The sequence below is a fragment of the Neltuma alba genome, unplaced genomic scaffold (assembly GCF_004799145.2).
Source record: "Neltuma alba isolate B1F8T4 unplaced genomic scaffold, ASM479914v2 tig00011113_pilon, whole genome shotgun sequence".
In the NCBI taxonomy this organism is placed as follows: domain Eukaryota; kingdom Viridiplantae; phylum Streptophyta; class Magnoliopsida; order Fabales; family Fabaceae; genus Neltuma; species Neltuma alba.
In genome coordinates, this window is record NW_021635851.1 from 125481 (window position 1) to 145410 (window position 19930).

The 19930-nt window shown below is 35.3% G+C and overlaps 3 protein-coding genes across 3 annotated transcripts; 2 read left to right on the forward strand and 1 right to left on the reverse strand.

The window, feature by feature from the left end:
* The first annotated feature begins 5748 nt into the window (after positions 1-5748).
* Positions 5749-9388, forward strand: LOC114761245 (plant cysteine oxidase 2). The gene is made up of 7 exons (XM_028950573.1): positions 5749-5935; positions 6081-6148; positions 6552-6621; positions 7832-7950; positions 8055-8217; positions 8495-8713; positions 8836-9388. The coding sequence occupies exons 1-7, from the start codon at positions 5749-5751 to the stop codon at positions 8955-8957; spliced, it is 948 nt and encodes a 315-aa protein (XP_028806406.1). The 3' UTR covers positions 8958-9388.
* A 3703-nt stretch (positions 9389-13091) lies between these two features.
* Positions 13092-15913, forward strand: LOC114761281 (aldose 1-epimerase-like). Its single transcript, XM_028950616.1, has 5 exons — positions 13092-13418; positions 13539-13588; positions 14680-14803; positions 14892-14999; positions 15092-15913. Exons 1-5 carry the CDS (start codon positions 13223-13225, stop codon positions 15736-15738), a joined length of 1125 nt encoding a protein of 374 aa, XP_028806449.1. The 5' UTR covers positions 13092-13222; the 3' UTR covers positions 15739-15913.
* Positions 15914-16658: 745 nt separating this feature from the next.
* Positions 16659-19586, reverse strand: LOC114761260 (O-acyltransferase WSD1). Its single transcript, XM_028950589.1, has 6 exons — positions 19571-19586; positions 18908-19142; positions 18216-18782; positions 17736-18089; positions 17416-17553; positions 16659-17060 (listed from the first exon to the last, which is right to left on the reverse strand). The coding sequence occupies exons 2-6, from the start codon at positions 19100-19102 to the stop codon at positions 16899-16901; spliced, it is 1416 nt and encodes a 471-aa protein (XP_028806422.1). The 5' UTR covers positions 19103-19142; positions 19571-19586; the 3' UTR covers positions 16659-16898.
* Between the last annotated feature and the right edge of the window lie 344 nt (positions 19587-19930).

The window sequence follows — 19930 nt, forward strand, 5'->3', positions numbered from 1 at the left end:
TGATTTTTCTCAATTGTAATCCTAATCTTCATCTCTCATTTTTAATACTCCCTCTATTCCTTATTATAAGAGACAATTACAAGGTATATCATGTTCCTTATTATAAGAGACACTTATAGGTTGTCTCAAATTTTATATGTTGATTTTCTATTTTACCCCTATTTAATTACTCATATTACTCATATAATTGTATTTAATTTCCATTCGTTCTCTCTCCCACCCATTATCTCTCTTTCACATAAATGAGGGTATTGTTGGCAAAAATGTTACACTTTTTACATATTTATTGCACCTAACTAATTTTAACTAATTTTTTGAATAATGTGATTTAGTTAATTGTATCTTATAAAAAGGAACGGAGAGAGTACTTTGTATTAAATGGATCCTACTTAAAACCTGTCGAAAACGCATAAGCCAAATCACATGGCAGTGCAGCTCGGACACTTCTCTCTTAGTAATTACTAGTCACTGATCACGGAAAAATAAGAGATCGTCTATAATTTAATATGTAAAACCATGGTTTTGTGCGCCTAAGAGAAAATGAGGGATCACCCCCTATAAAACAATTATCACTTCTTCCCTCGATTATGGGGCATGTTACTCTCGGTTTTTGAATTATAGGGCTGGTTTTATATCCATAATTAACCCTCGCAGTTCGCAAGATCTAGCCCACAGAAATGGGGGAACGCATACAGACAACATGTAACAACAACAAAAGTTGGCAGAAACACACGTGAAAATGAAAATATCAAGTTTTGTGGGGTAGAAAATTAAATCAAGTAATCAAAAAATGAATAAATGCGAAAATGCTAGAGTTATTTTTAATTGTCATCAGCTTTTGGGTTTGGTCTGCTCCTATCCCATCGAATAATGCAACCAGATCAAGTTGGGCGGGGGCAAAGTCTTGTAATCTTGAGAGAGATAGTGGCCTTAGCCTAGCCAGACCAAGTTGTACCCAGACCAAGACCCACGAGTGAAACAAAAAATGTGCACCAAACCCTACGTACACTAAAATTATAAAATACTACGTGGACTAAAATAATACTGCTTCTCATATTTAATATAATGATTAGATAATTAATTTTAAAATATTAAAAAATTAGTTAAGTTAATTATTTGTCACAAATGTGTGATGATTTTCATAAATTCTTCTTTAATTATGTGCATTGAAACTCTTTTTGGTGAGATCCTCTTTTAATCAATAGAGATATTTTGAAAAAATAGAAAGATAAGGTGAGTTAAAAATTTATATTTAGGGCCAGATTTAACCATCAACTAGTTTTCATATTAAGGATCAAAACTATAAAAGTTATATAACTAATTTGAAAATATTAAAAAAATTAGTTAATAACTTAGTTATTTGTTGCAAATATAGGTTGGTCTTTATAAACTATGCTCTTCAATCATGTGTATCGAATGATTGAAATTGTCCCTTGATGGAAACCCCTAAAAATCGATAGAGATATTTTTAAAAAAAATAACAAAATAGATTGATGTATTATATTCAAAATGAAATTCAACATCCAAATTAGTTCTTATATATTAAGCAACGGAGTAGTACTTGCATATCACCTGCATTAAGTAACTCATATATGTGTGCGTAGTGTTGTCTGGAAGTAAAAATGATGCATGCGTACACAGTTAAATTAGTACTCCATCCGTTCCTTATTATAAGAGACATTTGATGTTTATGGCATGTTCCTATATATAAGAGACACTTAAAAGTTGTCTCTACTTTTTTGTGTTGATTTTCTATTTTACCCATATTTATTGTTTCCAACTCACACTCTCTCTTTTTTCCACTTCTCTTTCTTTTAATAAATTACCATTGTTTTCTCTCATGTTCTCTCTCCTTATTAATGAGGGCATTTTTGGGAAAAAAATATACTTTTTATATATTGATTGTTCTTAACTAATTTTAACTGTTTTTTTTTATCAACGTAATTCGGTTATTCGTTTCCTACAATAAAAAACGGAAGGAGTATAAATTAGTGTGAGATAGCAACAGGCGTTTGCGTGCCCCTTCCATGAGTTAGATTTGAGGAGTGTGTGAAAGAGAGGTGATATATCTAATAATCACTCGCATTATTAAACACGCATGATGCATCAAGTTGAGAGATAATTTTGTGATTTAATATTAGTCATTTCTCGGACTCCATGCAATATATGGGTTTATGACTGACTAATTCAAATATTGAACGCTAAAAAAAAAAAAAAAAAGCTTACCCCAACAAATTGACCCAAATGACATGCATATCCTGTATTTGTTTCACTTCTCAAGTTGGCAAGAAAGATTCTCTAGCTAGCTTATCTCAAGTAGCAAGAGAAAACGGTGTCTATTTTTGAAAAGCTGGCCAGCCAAAGCCATTCAGCTCAACTTGTCACTATATATGTTTTTTGTTTGGGCTGAAAAAGCTAACGTCACGAGTTCTCAGATTCGCCCTTCTACTACCTCAATATTATCCTGCTAGTCCTTGTTCCAATATCCTTAATTAATCTGGATTTACCCTCGCTAATTCAGCTGCGCATTTGACAATTCGCCTCTGATTTTAACTTTATTTGTCAATATGATCCTTACAAATGGACCCAAAGTGAGCTGGGGGATGTTTGGCCACTTTGAGATTTCTTTTCTCCTTTTTCTGGGTTAAAACTTAGTCTAACATTTCATAGAATTGCCAATTAATTGACATATGCCGAGTTAAATTTTTATACACACGCACAAAGAAAATGGAAAGAAAGGGTTTAACTGAATAATATACTGATGAAAGAGCAGCGTGAATATACGTGATCATTTGTGAAAAGTTAACTTCTTCAATATAATTCTCCGTTCTTGTTCCATATATATATGAGTTTAAGTTGGCTTAATGACTTCGAAAATTCAAAATCGTTATAAACATGATTTAATAATATCAATGTGAGTTAATTTACGGTTTTAAATTCTTGTTTAACTATAGCATCCCGTCCCTACTTATGTAGGGAATCGTTTGAAATTAGGGTGATATGCGCTTCGAATAAAATAGGATACCAGTACAAAAAATACAATTTTATATATATTGAAAGATTTGCAAAATAATACTGAGTTAAAAATCTTAAAAAGTCATAAAATATAATATAAATGAAAATACTTTCTGAACATAATTTTATAGTTTAATAAACTCTCATAACTACTTAAAAAAGCTATTTTACACAATATAAAATTCTTCTTACATATTTAACAGTTATAGCTCAAAAATGCTACGTTGTAAACTAATCCTTATATTTAGGTATTAAAATAAGTTAATCCAAATACGAGAAGAAATGCATTAAGTGGCATATGGTTTGAGATCACAATGATTGAAGAGCATTTGAGTCAGAGAGCATGCATCCTTGCTCGTCAACGGAGGACAATGATTAGGGGGAAATGGATGCATCCCCTTCGTTTCACTTTATAATTTCCCCATCTCTCGCAGAATAGTGGCTTTTACTTTTTCAATCTCTTCTTTTTCTTTTTTCTTTTTTTTGTGTGGGACCTTTTGCTTCTTCTATCTCAACTCTCAACGGCAGCTTTTGTTTCTTTTAGGACTTGTCTAGGCAATATAGGAAACCATACTTTTGGAAGCTAAATCATGATTTAGGTTTCAAATTTGCTAAAAAGGTGAAAAAATTAACAAACTATAATTTTGGGTTAAAACCGTGGTATTAGACTCAAAACTACAGTTTCAGAAAAAGTGAATCTATTCTACTTCTGGTTTAAATTGAAGAGTATAATTGTGCCTATTAGAGTAGATCTAAATGACAATATGACTTTAACACCTTTCAATTATTTTTTTATAAACATATTTAATCTTATATTATATAAATATATGTACACATACTAATTATTTATTAATTATATTATCTTATATATTATTAATCATGTTGGTAAAAAATATATTATTAACAATTTTATTTGTTCAAATTAAAATATATTATAAAATCTATCTTTTATATAATTATTATATTAATCTATGTTTTTTTTAGTAATTTGCACGTATAAAAAATGTGTCTGATAACAACTATCCAAAAATTTTCACTTTATCAGAATTACTTTTTCATAAAATCTATTCTTCCAAAAATCATTTCTTCAGAAGCTGTTTTCCAAACCATGGTCTGATTTTATCCAAACACCCCTTTAATGTGAGTTTGGAAATCCATTAATTATAATATATTACTAGTAATTCATTAATAAGTAAGAAAGTAGTTTCCATAGTAATATCTCCATCTATGATTGCAGTGTATGTATAGTTAGTATTATATGATTCATATTGAAACTAATATCTGCTGCGTTAAGTTAAAACTCTTTTAACAATACATTATTCGGGATTCGAATTTATATTTTCTTTCTTATAAAATGATACTGTTTACTATTTTAACTAATAGTTTGTTAGTATACTCTCTTCCATTTTATCACCTGTTTTGATATATTTTACAATCTAATTTTAATGTTAAGCATAACTGTTTTTTTAATATAAATTAGTAAAAATCCTTTTCTGTAAAAAGTTTGATGGAGCTTTTATATATAAAATAATAATAGTATATAAATATAGAGCCCTTCTTCGTCCTTTCCGTTTCGAATCATTATCATGAATCAATAATAATAGCAACAGTGAATCAGCTTTTGGGCTTATGTCTGTGGGATTTGACCGGCGGTGGTGAGAAGGATCAACCAAAGCAGTGGTCATAATTAATGAAAATTAGTATTAAACACACCGTTTCTAACTTTTTCAATTTTCTTTTAAAAATCATTTTCAAGTGCATGATGTCTGCTCCACAATGCTGATTCGTTGAACTCCTTTATTCGTTTTTGTTTTATTATGACAGGGTACGTGAAGAACGATGTACCTGATGTTCTGATATCCGGAAAATTATCGAACGTGTTAATTTTTTTTAGTGAATTTTTAATTATAAGATCTTTTATTTGTAGATATTATTTATAATTAAAATTAGAAGCAATATTAAAAAAACGTGTGTTAACATTAAATTCTTCAAATTAACCAATAAAATGTGGATTTTTTTTTCACGCTCCCCTAAGATATTCACTGATTTAACTTATAGTTTAATTTTATTACAAAAAAGTCATCCTATTTTTTTAAAATGAAAAAATTTAACACCGGGGGCAAAAAAAAATTAAAAAGATAATTAACACGCCTACTTAAATTTTCAATTTGCTTACTCTCCTACGATGTTCTCTAAGTTATCCTAAAATCTGGATGGCATCCAATTCTCTTGATAATATCTGACTTGTAAATATGAAAATTTGATTTATAAATGTTAAATCATTAAATTTTACTTGTACATTATGAAGTTAAAAAGCAAATTAAATTAAAAATAAAGAGACAAATCTTCCTTTTAAATAGGAATACAATGCTAGTATTTTTTTTGCCATGGAAATATAATACTAGTATTACATGTACTCATACCATTTTTATATTAAGAAAACTTTTCTAAATTAAAACCTATAAAATATGAGCCTTGTTTAGTTAACAAACCACTTAATGCGAGGACATGGACTACAAGAAAAATTAAAACCCAACTATTATTTTTAGTTTTAAATATAAAATTTATTTTATAAAATAAATTTATTTTAGTGTTGACAAAGGAGTACTTAGGATATGTATCTTCGTCGGGGAAAAAACAATTTAGGATACGTATCTTTAAAAACTATAGTATTAAATTTGGATCCCTGGATATAATTTTCTCAAATCATACAGAGTAACGTGGCGCATGAGCATGAAGAGGGGCAAAAAAGTAAAAAAGAGGAAAAGAGGAGTAGATGCATCTGAGGAAAATCTGCTGTTGAAACAGCCCACTGGAATTCCAGGCGCAGCCCCTGGGTTTCAGTTTTGCATAAACCATTTCCATTATCTTTCACCCAACCCTACTCCTCCTTCTATTCCTCTTTTCTCATCCGTCCTCTGTTAATCCCATTTCGCATTTCTCTCCCCACTTCAACTCTCCATAATACGCGACCTTCCAAAGAATTCGTTATCCCGTATCATCATCCACCATTTTCCTCTGTTCTCCTCTTTTTCCTTTTTTTTCGGTTTTTTTTTCTCCTGTAGATGCATCTGAGGAAAATCTGCTGTTGAAACAGCCCACTGGAATTCCAGGCGCAGCCCTGCGGTTTTCAGTTTGCATAAACCATTTCCGTTATCTTTCACCCAACCCTATCCTCCTTCTATTCCTCTTTTCTCTCATCCGTCCTCTGTTAATCCCATTTTTCGCATTTCTCCCCACTTCAACTCTCCATAACTACGCGCGACCTTCCCAGAATTCGTATCCCGTATCATCATCCCCCATTTTCCTCTGTTCTTCCTCTTTTCCTTTTTTTTTTTCGGTTTTTTTTTCTCCTCTGGTGCATTTTGTTTTTCGGGACGTTGTTTCTCGCGTTTAGGATTTCTTGGACAATACCCATTTACGGAAAACGAATTCTGTCGGGTCCCTTGGAGGCATTTCGTGATGAGCTCTGTTTTTAGTACTACACCGTGATCGTAGTGTTTTTTCTCTTATTAATAACTTGACTTTCCGGCAAGTATTTTGCCTCTGGTGGGACTGGGATCGTTCCGCCTCCTCAGGACATTGAAAAGCTTCGAGCTGTTATAGGTTTGTGGTCTAATCAATCATACTTGCCGACTTGTTGCATCCTTATACTTTACTTTTACCGTCCGGCAGTTTTCGCAACCTTGCTTGCTTCTGATATGAAATTTATTTCGAAAGGGAATGTAATTTTTCCTGCTATTTTTTTTATTTTTAATGTTGCTGTGGAGAAGATAGTGTGAGACATTGAATTTTCCCTTTTTCTCGGAATTATTAACTATCTTGTTTGTTCATGGAACTTGGTATTCCTGGAAGGTTCAGCTAAAAAGCTGAGTCATTTGTATCTCATTTCAATTTATATGGTTATTATAAATATAAATATGTGGTACTACTAATCCAATTTCGCTTTGTGCCGTTTCTGACATTCATTAAATTATTCGTGGTGGCACCTGGTGGGCTTGCGTGCTCCAATGTATCCTGATATGTTTTCGACCTTTGGGGGTGGGGACATGGTTTTGTGGGATGACATGCATGTATTAATTTATATCTATTCTGCAGGTGTTCTACCATCGAATCAAAACAAAACAGGAAAAAAACAAAGAAAGAAAGAAAGAAAGAAAAAATAATGCTTGTTGATATGTGCTTATATGTTTCCCCAACTCAAGAGCCATTACATTGCTGGTTTCAGGTTACAATGTAATGTCAGTCCGAGTTCTGATATGACGGAGAGGCCAAGCATAGGATTCAGGCAAAAAAAAAAAGAGAGAGAGAGAGAGAAAAGAAAAAAAAGAGCATAGAATACTCAGTGTGTTACATTTAGGGTTTAGTCAAATGTCATCCTGAATTTAAGCGATTTTAGCAACTTATTTATGCTTCTCTCTTCTTCTCCGTGTCTTCATCCAGGCGGGAAAATAAAAAAGCCCGTAGGGATAGTTTGGATAAATGTCATCCTGAATTTAAGCGATTTAGCAACTTATTTATGCTTCTCTCTTCTTCTCCCGTGGGTTTTCATCAATCCAGGCTTCTCTCTTCTTCTCCCGTTGGAAAATAAAAAAGCCCGTAGGGATAGTTTGGATGTGTTATATCCCAAATTGGGGATTGTTTGGTTTGATGAGCCTAAAGAGCTTGTGTTGCAAATCCCGAAAAGCCAGATAAAAAGGGTTATCTGTCAATAATGCTAAGGATTCTGCTACTAGCTGTCTTTTTTCACATTTTATTTGTTTTTCTGCCTTTCATATACTGTGCAGAGCAACTAATTGAGGCCTCCTCTGTGCAGACGCAATAAAACTAGAAGATGTCGGCTTGAAACCTGAAATGCCATATTTCCGGAGGAACGCTGCTCATAAAACCCCAAGAATCACATACCTCCATATCTATGAGTGTGAAAAATTCTCGGTATTTTTTTTGCTTGCCCAAACTGCTTGAAGGATGAATTACGCCTGAGAACCTGCTATATTGTTGATGGTGACTGTGTTTGAGCATCTCTGTGTTTATTGCAGATGGGAATATTTTGCTTGCCACCTTCGGGTGTTATTCCTCTTCATAATCATCCTGGAATGACGGTTTTCAGTAAACTTCTTTTTGGGACAATGCACATCAAATCGTACGACTGGGTGGCTGACTATCCTAGAGACACCCCCACCATTCTCAAACCAACCGAAAGTGAGTATTTTCTCTTTTTCTTTTTAATTTTGCACTATTTTAGTACTACTTGTTTATAATAGTCTAGTACAATTTCTCCTTTGGCTTTGAGGTTAAAACAATGTTGAAGGTGATTCACAATATGTATGGATAGATATAGACATATCTCCTGTTAGGTGAAGATTGTCCAGTAATAGTTATTGTCTTTCAGTTCAAAATTTGTTTCTCGTAGGTTATCCTTCTCTTCTTATAAGAGTAAGCAACAAAAGAATATAATTTGCATATTCGAATGATGCAGTCAAGAGTTCAGAGGTGCGGTTGGCTAAAGTCAAGGTTGATGCTGATTTCGCTGCTCCTTGCAACCCCTCCATCCTTTATCCTGCTGATGGAGGCAACATGCATCGCTTCACGGCTGTTACAGCTTGTGCATTTCTTGATGTTCTTGGTCCTCCTTATTCAGATCCTGATGGCAGACACTGTACCTACTACGTCAATTACCCTCTTTCTCACTTCTCAGGTAATGGTGCCCTCCAACACCTTATGTTAATGAGTGCAAAATTTTTTCACTCATAATCATAATTCTTGTGTTTAGTTATATTTCTCTTGCATACTATAAATGGAACCTTTTTGAAACTTCAGTGAATGGAAATGCCGTACCAGAAGAAGAAAGGAAAGGCTATGAATGGCTGAGAGAGAGAGAGAACCTTAAGGATATAGTTGTGGTCGGGGCAACGTACAGAGGCCCGAAGATTGCGGAGTAAGCTGATGTTACTGTCTCTGTCGCTGAGCTCATCTAGCAAAGTTGTTGGCTGGATGCTGACATTCTGTCCAGCAACTGACCTTGTCGCCTTCATCTTTGTTCTCGTACTTTTGTGGGTTTTCCTTTTCATTATTGAGCAGGTCTACAGTTAACATGTACATATCGAAACAGAGACAGAGAAAGTGATTCTGCACAGGTAGTTGAAATTGGAATGGAGGGTCATTGAGTTAGTTGTCCGGTAGAGCATCGTTTTGTTAGACGTGGCAGGTCATTTCATATTAAATATCTGATGATTCAAAGCTGAAAGCAATTGATGTATTATCGAGCAAGGTGGTATATATTTGGGCAAAACGATGACTCTATGCACTTTGAAATTTTGCATGTGATCGTCATGAAGGGGAAGCTTCCCTTCATGAAATACAGAGCTCAAAATCTATAGAAAACATACCTAATATCTAGGACATGTTTACGAATGTATTTGTCCAAGTCAAAACCATCTCTTTGGAGGAAGCATTCCTTGTTACCTATCAAAATCATGGTTTTGGCTTTGGCAAGCATGTTTTCAAAGTCATACTATTTTATAATGAGATCTTAAATGTAAGAGTTAGTTTACAATGTAAATTGCACTACAAACTTTTATATCTAGAAGAGGAGGTAGTATTAAATTTTGGTGGTTTACCAAATATGCTCAACATAAAATCATATATTTCTAGTGAATTTTAACATGAAATCCAATGTGATTGACAAATAAGCGGCGACATGCTGCGAAGCATACGTGTCAGTGGAAAGAAGTTTGATGTAAATATCTGCAATCAAATTGATCTATAAATTATTATCAAAGTCTCTTGTTACTGGTATCTTATTCTTAAAACATACTCTTATATCATAAAATCTATTGATGTGGCGAAAGGTCACACGGCTTTAATGGCTTTCACTTCTCGGTGGTGGAGGTTTGATCTTGCATGTTGTCACCTGTAATAATAACAACAACAAAAATCTAATGATATGGAGCTTTCTTTTGACGGAGTAAACTATGGCTAACAAAATTATAAAAAGGAAAGGAATTTTGTTAGGAAAAATGATATGGGATTAGATGATAAATTAACTATTTTAAGTAGTAGTGATAAAAAAATCTATAAAAAAGTTTTATCCATTCTATTCATCTGAGAAAATGTACTTTTCTTGTTTATATAGGAAGTAATTCTCTTTAAGAGCATATGTCTAAAGTTTTAAATCATTAAAGAAAACTGGCAAATTTCAGGAATTTTAGGAAGTGCGGAATTATAAATTATTTTGAAAATAACGCTATTTACGAAAAATAGAGGGACGGGTTCCGTGCTTGCATATGGTTGTGCTGGTGGTAATACTTATTATTATTGGATCGAGTTATCAGTTTTCCAACACAAACTTGGGATTACTCTTCGGCACTTGCAAACTAGTTAAGGTGGTTCCCGAATGAGGATCATCAAACTTCAAAGACGCGTTATTCCATTCCGACTTAGGACTTTGAATTCAGATCACTAATCATAGGCTGCAAACACTAATGCCATGTCATGGCTCTTCTGTTTGCAGTGGGCTTCCCTGCGCATTGAACGTTCCTTTCTTAATGACACCTTTTTTCCCTCCAGCCCCCCTCTGATAAACTTCTTAACAACACTTTAAATTTTTGTGCTCGTCCCTGGTTTAAACTCCATAAGCTTGTGCCAATGGCTGGATATTTTGTTAGGTTATTTGCAGCTCGACTGCCCAAAACTTTTAGCAATCAGTGTTACCTGACATAACGCCATAGAATACAATACATCCAAATAAATATGGGGTTGGTATTGGTGGATGGTGAGGATGGGCTTTTATGTATAGCAAATGTGGCAGAGATCCATATATGCCATCATCAATGAATCGAAGTCCACGTCAAAAATGTCAGTTGCTTTTCGGTTTTAGAGGTAGAAGAGAATAAAGCAGCTCACTGCATCGCATTGTGGCTGTGGATTTTCTTTTCTTCTCTCCTAGTTCTATGCTTTCTTATTTCTATTGTGCTGCAACTTTATAGCCTTTTCTCCTCTCTCTGATATTGTTGCTACTCTATTATTTGAAACATATGTAGCGCAGGGACTTACGAAGACGGCTTTTGTACTTACTCTCAACAGTCATGAATTGAGCACAAACCTCGGTTTGTCATGATTTTTTTCCCCCTCAAACTTCACTTCGTTATTATAACAGGTTTTTGTGAAAGGAAAGATGTGCATTAGTTTACAGTTGTTTAACCTTTCCAACCACCTACAGCTCTTTAAACTTTCGCAATAAAAATGGCGTTTAATCCAAAAAAGAAGAAGAAGAGAGTACCATGGGGTTAGTCAGAATCTTGAAGTTGCCTCCCTGTTTGCATGTAGGTGTAAATCCCAAGCTTCTGTCGAGGGAGACACAGACCATGGATGCGTTATGCTTCCCCCGTCTGTGTATTACACATATTCCAGTGAATTCAAGCCTTGGAACGCGATGCGTAGAAAATACCACAGTGGCTCCAAAAAGTAATAACTGCACAAAGAAAAACACTACTAAAGGGGCTCAAAAATGACATCATGAAAATCCAAATCAAGAACCATTTGGGCACTTTTTTTAGCAAAAATATCTGTCACTTTACTTTCAAGGTTAATGAATCCAATGGCACTACCAAACAACGTGCTTCACAGTTCATAGGTTCCATCTCCAGTGCCTCACAGTGGGCAAGCAGCCTCCATGAGCTTTTTTTCATGAGACACATTTTGATAAATACTTCCAAATATGAGAAGAAAATAACAACACACCGATCAGTTAATCCCTTTTTTTTTCCCCCTCAAACGATGTTCACGGGCTTTTATAAATCATCATTATCCCAACAAATTATAGGTTCAATACTTCAAAAGTCAAACAAATATCATATGCCCTCGGGCGGCCAAACCCCCCCCCCAAGTCTTTTGCCACAAGTTATTACCATTTTTATTTAATTATTGAGCTAAAATTTCAAGATTCTTCTTGTCTATGTTATATTCAATTTAAAAAGTATTGAAATAGCATTTGACTAAGTAAGCAATTAAAATTAAAATCAATAGACAGAGAGACAGAGTCAGAAAACCCATGGGAAAGGGCTGTATTAATTAGTAAACGCAGCCCATCTCAGTGCAGCAATAAACGGGGAACCGTTTAGTAACACCGTCAGTTACATTGAGTGCAAGTTATCTATAATAATGAACCTTCATTATGAATACGGAAAATTAAACCAACTTATTTCTCAGAGAGTTGGAGGACTTGGATTATTGTAAATACTCTATCAACCGTAAAATAGAGAACTCAAAATCATCTATTATTGAGCTGGTTAACTTGGATTTTAACATTAATTAGTCCAAATGTTATTTAAAAAAAATAAAAATTATGGATAGATCCTAAATAAGGGATTTATTTATAAATAAGTCACGTGAATTTGCTAAATATAATACTACCTCCGGTCCTAATTATAAGATCCAGTTGACTAATTTGAGGAGATTAAGGAAGTAAGTTAAGTTAGTTATTTGTAATAAATAAGTGTTGTCATTCCTAAAATATTCTTGCTAATTAAGTGTATTGGCTAAAACTATCATTATTAGAAGAACTATTTTGAAAAAAAATACATAAATATGAGAGACAAAATGGATTGGGGTCTTATAATTATGACCAAATAAAAAGTCAAATGGGGTCTTATATTAAGGACCGGAGGTAGTAATTTAGTGTTTTTCATCTGCGTAAAACATAACACTAAAAAAAAAAATCTCGCAGCTTCCCCTTTTATTTAGGAGAACAAGTCCCTTATTTGAGATTTATGTGTGCCATAAAACTCTAGTTTCTATCTATCAATTAATTTCTTAAAAAGATGTCAAAGTCAAATTTTTATCAACTCAATGATGTTGGTTTTACCCGTGCATGCATAATTAAAAGGGTTTAACACAACGGTGTTCGAATCGAAAACAGATTTTAAAAACATCAAATGGGAGTCCAGTTCAATTAGGTAGGACCACACACACATGTATATGGCAAAAATATAATAAAATAATCAAACCTATGCCGCATATGGCGTTTGGTCCCTTCACTATAATAGAGGCACATCGCCTTCAATCCACAAAGAGCAGAACCTTGCACATTTGCATTCTGCTCTATTTCCAACTTCCCCGCTTTCCCTTTCCTCATCTCTCTGCTTTTCTCTTCTCTTCACTTGAGCTGCATTCGCCGCAACCTTGTCTGCTTTTTCTTGCTTGATACATGATATTACTGCATCAGAAAATGGACAAGAGCTTTCTGGTTCTCTGTTTTCTCCTTTTGGCTGATTCTGGGTTTGTGTTTGGCTATGATAAGAAGCAAAATGTTGGAGTGTTTGAGCTCAAGAAAGGTGACATCTCCTTGAAGGTCTCCAACTGGGGTGCTTCAATAATTTCTCTTGTTCTTCCTGATAAGAATGGTACATAACTATACATATCCACATGCCTCTGGTTACTGTTTTTTTGTTATTCTTTGTATTTCTTATTTCTGGATATTTATCTAAATCTTCGATCGGTCTGTGAATAATTTGTTTGATCAGGAAAGCTGGGCGATGTCGTTCTGGGATATGATTCAATCAAAGATTACTTTGTGAGTCCTTCGTGCTCCTTTTTAACAATGTTGAGTTGAAAGTAATTAATTTCCCCAGATTTCTGATATATGATCTGCTTCTGCTTTGTTTTTTTCTCAAATTGGACTGGTTCATACAACTCTTTCTGCAGACGAATGAGAGTTAGGACAAATATGTTACGGCTAAGATTAGAGTACAATTATGCCGTTCTCTGATGTCTTGTTTTTCAAATGTTTTGACTATTAGCTATCACTCCCGACTTGCGTCCTGAGATCCGCATCTTCCCTCAATAATTCAAACTTAATCTTCTTAAATCATCAGAAAGCCAACTACTGTTTATTATTATAGTCGTGGATCCAGGTGGGATGGATGAGGATAACTTTGACGTTTTTATCACAAGTATACGTGATAAAGATAGCCTTGACGATTCGTCCTAATAAATAAACCAGAAAAGTCTCATATTAGCTTTGAACTTTGACGCTTGGAAATTGATAATTTTCCAAAGCACGTGTCTTGGAGGCTTCCCCTTTGACGTATCTATTGACGTTACTTGCTTAACTACAATTCAAGCAATTGCTGCTAATTACTTACTTTTCAGCGCCACTGGCTTGCTTTGAATTGACTAAACCAGGTTATGGGCTGATTAACTTAACTAATTTTATTTAGTCATTCTCATCAAGTGGGGCTGTATTCCCCTATGAATTGTGTGGGTAGGAACTGGGGACGTAATACCTCAAAAACACAAGGCACGCGTCCCAGGAAGGACCGCAGGGAATCATTCTTTGCAATGATGACTGTTTTGGGCTTTTTCCCCCTTCTTTCCAGTGAATCAGGGCCATGTTTCCTTGAGATTCATTGATTCTAAGTTTTTTTTTTTATAATTTTTAGTTTCTTTTTGAAATAATAAAAAAATTATAGGAAAAATGGCAAAAAAAACCTTTGAAATAAAAAAATTATAAATAAAGACCCATGACAATATTAATATGGGTTTTGACAATAAATTTTGTAAACCAGTCTCTTTGTGTAATTTTTCTATTTTGGCAGCCATTTTTTGCTATTTTTCCTTTTATATATTAGAAAGTTTAACGAAATCGAGTAACTACATCGGCAGAATGATTCAACATATTTCGGTGCCACGGTTGGTCGGGTTGCTAATAGAATTGGAGGGGCTCAGTTTACTCTCAACGGACTCCATTACAAACTGGTCGCAAATGAAGGAAACAATACACTTCATGGTACACTTTTATTATCGGATTTTAATTCCTCAACTAACTGAACACACAGTTTTCTACGTTAAAATTTTCTCACCCTGCCAATGATTAGGTGGATCCAGAGGATTCAGTGATGTTGCTTGGAAGGTGAGAAGCTACCAAAAAGAAGGTCATCATCCTCATATTGTCTTCACTTACAGAAGCTCCAATGGTGAACAAGGTAAAGCAGACGATCTTCACAGTTCAAATTTCTCTGATATAGAGTATTCATGACAATCTAATAAAATGGAATTGCCATGGTTTGTGTTTCAGGGTTTCCCGGCGACCTCGTAGCCACGGTGGGCTACCATCTAGTTGGGAAAAACGAGCTGGCTATAATCATGAAAGCAAAAGCTCTGAACAAGCCCACTCCTGTGAACTTAGCCAACCACGCGTATTGGAACCTCGGTGGCCACAACAGTGGTAATATTCTGAGCGAGGTGGTTCAGATCTTCGGATCCAAGATCACACCTGTTAATTCCCAACTCATTCCCACTGGAAAATTTCAGTCAGTCAGAGGAACCCCGTATGATTTCCTTAAACCCCGCACTGTTGGAAGTAGAATCAAGCAGCTTCCTAAAACCAAAGGCTATGACATGAACTACGTGCTTGACGGTGAATATGGCAAGAAATTGAAGCTGGCGGCAATAGTGCAGGATCACGAGTCTGGGAGGGTTATGGAGCTTTCTACGAACGCTCCTGGCTTGCAGTTCTATACTGGGAATTATGTGAAGGATGTGAAGGGAAAAGGTGGGTATGTGTATGAGCCTCATGCAGCCTTGTGTTTGGAGACTCAAGCCTTCCCTGATTCTGTGAATCATCCTAATTTCCCTTCAACAATTGTCACCCCGCAAAAGCCTTACAGACATTACATGCTCTTTAGGTTTTCCACGAAACCTCCGTACGGTTCACGGGGTTAAATTGTTTACGTACTGTACGTTGTTGTAATCTCTCAAAGCATTTGACTTGACTGTCTATGGATTTTTATCAAACTCCGCTTCGGCAGAATAAAGGGGGAAGAGAAAAGATAATAAACAGAGACTTTGTAGTTGCCTAGATTGGCAAGAAATTTGTTGATTAAGGCTTTTATTTGAAGGATAGGTTTGTGTTTTTGATTTTGTTGGCACCATAAAGTAAAAAGAGTGACAATATGAGCCTAGTTCTGGGAGTCTCTACTGCAATGGCGGAATGTATAGGATTCGCTCTGTTCAGGAGGGGAGATATGCGTAAAAACAGAGGATGGGTGGCACACCGGGCCGAAACATTTTTTAACAATAAATTCACTTATTTCCTGATAATTATTTCACTGCTCACAAGTTAAATATTTTATTAATGAACACAATATAGGATCTGGTTAAAGAGTATGAGGATGAGAATCATAGAGATTTACGTCCGTAAACTACAAATGAAGTCATATAATTACAACTGAAAGTAGTACTTCTTAAGCCATCTCTACCAAATATGATGATATATATAGTTTCAGAAAATAAAGTGTCCAGAGATATAGAAGCAAAAGGAGAAGACTATTCCATGGGATGGATTAATTAATATTAGACAAACAGAGCATTAACAAAAGAGAAGCAAAAGGCTGGCTCACACATGCACTATCCAGCCTACACATCCCGATGACAGCACTAGTGCAATCATGCAGCGATACGGCCTTCGAAACTGTTTCCCTTAATTTAGAAATGTAGGCACTTGGTCTCTGTCTCTGAGAAAATTTCATATTTTTGTCGACATGCAATTGTTCCGATATGATAAAGAACAAGCCTGCATAATTACTGCAACTGAAAAATGCATTGTTACCTATCAACTTTAGAATGCTACTGTTCGAGAGATGTAATCACGGGAAGGCGCATATGGTCCACTTCTACAGTATTGTGAATCTTTTACCCCTGAAGGATCGTTTTTATTTCAAGCCTTTTCTCTTTAATACATATGACAGATGATAGACAATCGACAAATAAACAGGACTTAATTGAAACTTTACATGCGGACATACGATAAACTAAATGATAAAGTCATTGGCAAAAACTAAGAAATTATTAATTGCTTTAGGATAATTTTGTAGCAGGAAGCTTTAAGTTTTGGTAGGTTGCGGAAATTCCAGAGCCGCCTTGAGTACAGTCTCAAAAGCACATTTGATGCAGGAACTCAGTTTGTGTTCGTCTATGAAATACTTCTCTGTCTTCAGGGCCACTCTTAGAACTCCCATGTAGCTCATAATTGATATCACAAGGCTCTGTCACCCATCAAAATTCAAGTGATGATCAGCAATGTGTCAAACATAAAACGTAATATTAGAGAATTCAATTCGAACTTCTTCTTAGATTTTTAACAAACAATTTAGTTGTCAATTTCATAATATTATTTATCAATTTCCTGTGCTAAAATTATTAATTCTAATAGAACAGTTGTCAGTAAGGTTATTCGTTTGTTAGTAACTTCATTGACAACTGTTTTATTAAAACTAACAACTTTAGCATGCAATATTAATTAACAGCCAATCTTATAGTATTTACTAGTCATTTGCATGCAAAAGAAAAAAAACGAAAACCTATCCTTTTGTCAATAACTCTACTGAAAAAATGAAGTACCTCAGGACCTCCCGCTAGTGTGAAATACAGGCCTTTCACAGGATGATTGGCCAAAGACATTGGCTGTGATGGTCCAATCAAGTTTGTAATTACCATACTTGATCTTGACAGTGTGCCATGAATGTGTCCAGCCACTGCCTGCAACAAACACCATTTCAATGAACGTGCTGTTATGTTTCTAAGAAAACTAATGTTCTTAACTTGTGATGGATCTTTTGAGCTTTATGTGTTCGGTTGTAAGTAGTAACTAGCTAGTCGTTAGCTAAGGAGACAACGCACTATTTTACTTAACCAGACGTATCTATACATCCTTCGCGTACCTCGTAGCCTTTTATTTTGCTCTCCATATTCAGAAGCATCCCAGTGAGGGGAACGACCAAAGATTGTTTCTTTCTCTTGATTATATGACGTGCTTCCCAGATAAATTCGAGCGGAGTTGAAATTCTCCCACTTTCTAACTTGGGAATTGGAACATGCAAGAAGGTAATATGATTCCCCCAAGGCCCTTTGGCCTTAGCATTAAGCATGTCATCCACCGACTGGTAGCCTTCAACATTTCTTGTATTGAAAAGTACCAACGCTGTGCAGTTTGCAGCCTTTGACTCATTATTAATTTCTTGCATATACAATCGATTCCCATAAAAGATAATTCCAGTGATTACATCGTTTATTGTCTGCATTCAAATGGAAGCAAAACAAAGATGAGGGTAGGCAAACCAACAGAATTGTGTTATGAGTTGTTGAAGAGTCAAAAACCATAAAAGAAATTTCAACAAATAAAAGAAAAAATGAGAGCTAACCACTCCAAGCCTAGACTTGATGAGTTTGATTTGGTCAAGTGAAAATTCAATGGTAGATATGGTAAGCGGGCGAGTTTCTACTCCTTTGAATCCAGATCTGATTGGCGTTTCATCATCTTCAATGACGCTACTCTTTAGTATGCCCCACCAGAAATCTACTACAGTATTGCAGGCTAACGACATGGTCGAAGAAAATTTGCCTAAGAAGCCTTTGCTGACAGATTTTGATGGTTTTGCAGAAGGGAAAGACAAAGGAAGAGAGGGATGATCGGCTCTTTGAAGACAAGAGAGAAGAGCACCCATAAGAGAGTAGCCATCCCCAAGAGCGTGGTGGAGTTTGAATATGAGAGTACTTGCTGCACTACTTGTAGGGTAATTCACAATGTGAATTTCCCACAGTGGTCTGTTTTGTGGAAGCTTCTCTATCGCTATTCTCGACAAGTAATCAGAAAAATAGTTGTTATATGATTCCTTTGACTCGCAGTCAGGGAATGAGGGGATCTTCACATGATCTTTCAAGTTTACTTGCACTTTCTTCCATTGTTTGTCCCTTCTTTTGTCTTCAACCTGCTTTGAATATTATCGCCTATTAGTTGTGTGTGTTACACTATGATGATGATGATGCAATCCATTTTAGAATACTAGGTAGAATGAACAGAAGAATAACAAGCAAGAGAAAGAGAAAGGGTGACCATGATGGAGGAAAATCGTGGGTTGATAGGAAGGAAGAGACGTTGGAGGAGAGGGATGGCTTGAGACTCGTCCAGGCGAACTTGGAACTCTAAAACGCCAATGATGTAAATGCGGAGCACAGAGCTGTTGAAGTATTGCCCCACAGGACTCACCGGTACCGCTCCTTCATCTTCTTCACGGTGCTGCTCCATCATCCTGCACTGCTTTTCGCAAAATTATGGTATGAACATACACCTGAGAGACGACGAGGTTCATATCACTCTCTCCTCTGTCTCCTTTTTATAAACTCAAAATTGCGGACGATAAAGAGTCGTTAGAAGGTCTGGTTAATTGGTTAGAAAATTGTACAGTTAGTTGGGAATACTAAGTAGAAAAAATTAATAATTTATTCAAAACATATTATATTATGAAAAATGTAGGAGAAATTAATCAAAATTAAAGGAGAAATATCAAAGGGGGAAGCAAGCAATAGAGACGTGCATGGGCAGGCATCTGCGTATGGATTTGGAAGATGCATGTGGTTTCAAGCTCATGCATATATGCGTCGTTCTTAAAATATATATATGCTCATCATCATTAGTTTTCAAATGGAATAACTGGGCTAGATAATTGGTTATGACTACCGGGAACTACACTGCAAAAATAATTAGACACTTTTTAACCTTTAGGACAAACAAACTGCAGGAACGATCGGAGCAACATTTGACTATTTGTTCGTTTGCTGTTTTTCCAAAGAACAGGTTTTTTATATCATAACACGCAAAAGGACTGAGATAGATGCTGTTGCAGGGCAATTAATTGCATTAGTGGTTGTGAAATTAGTTGCGAGTTGGCAGCCTGTGAAAGTGAATGTGATCCATCCACATGATCCTTTCTTCAACTTTTAATCCCCACCGACGACTAATCACGTTTGGATTCCGCCCCCTCTACCTGCGTACTGCCAATTATTCCTTGTTGATAAAAGTTGTGGGCGAGTTTTTATCAAAATTATGCTACATTATTGCTTATTATAAAGCGCCTCC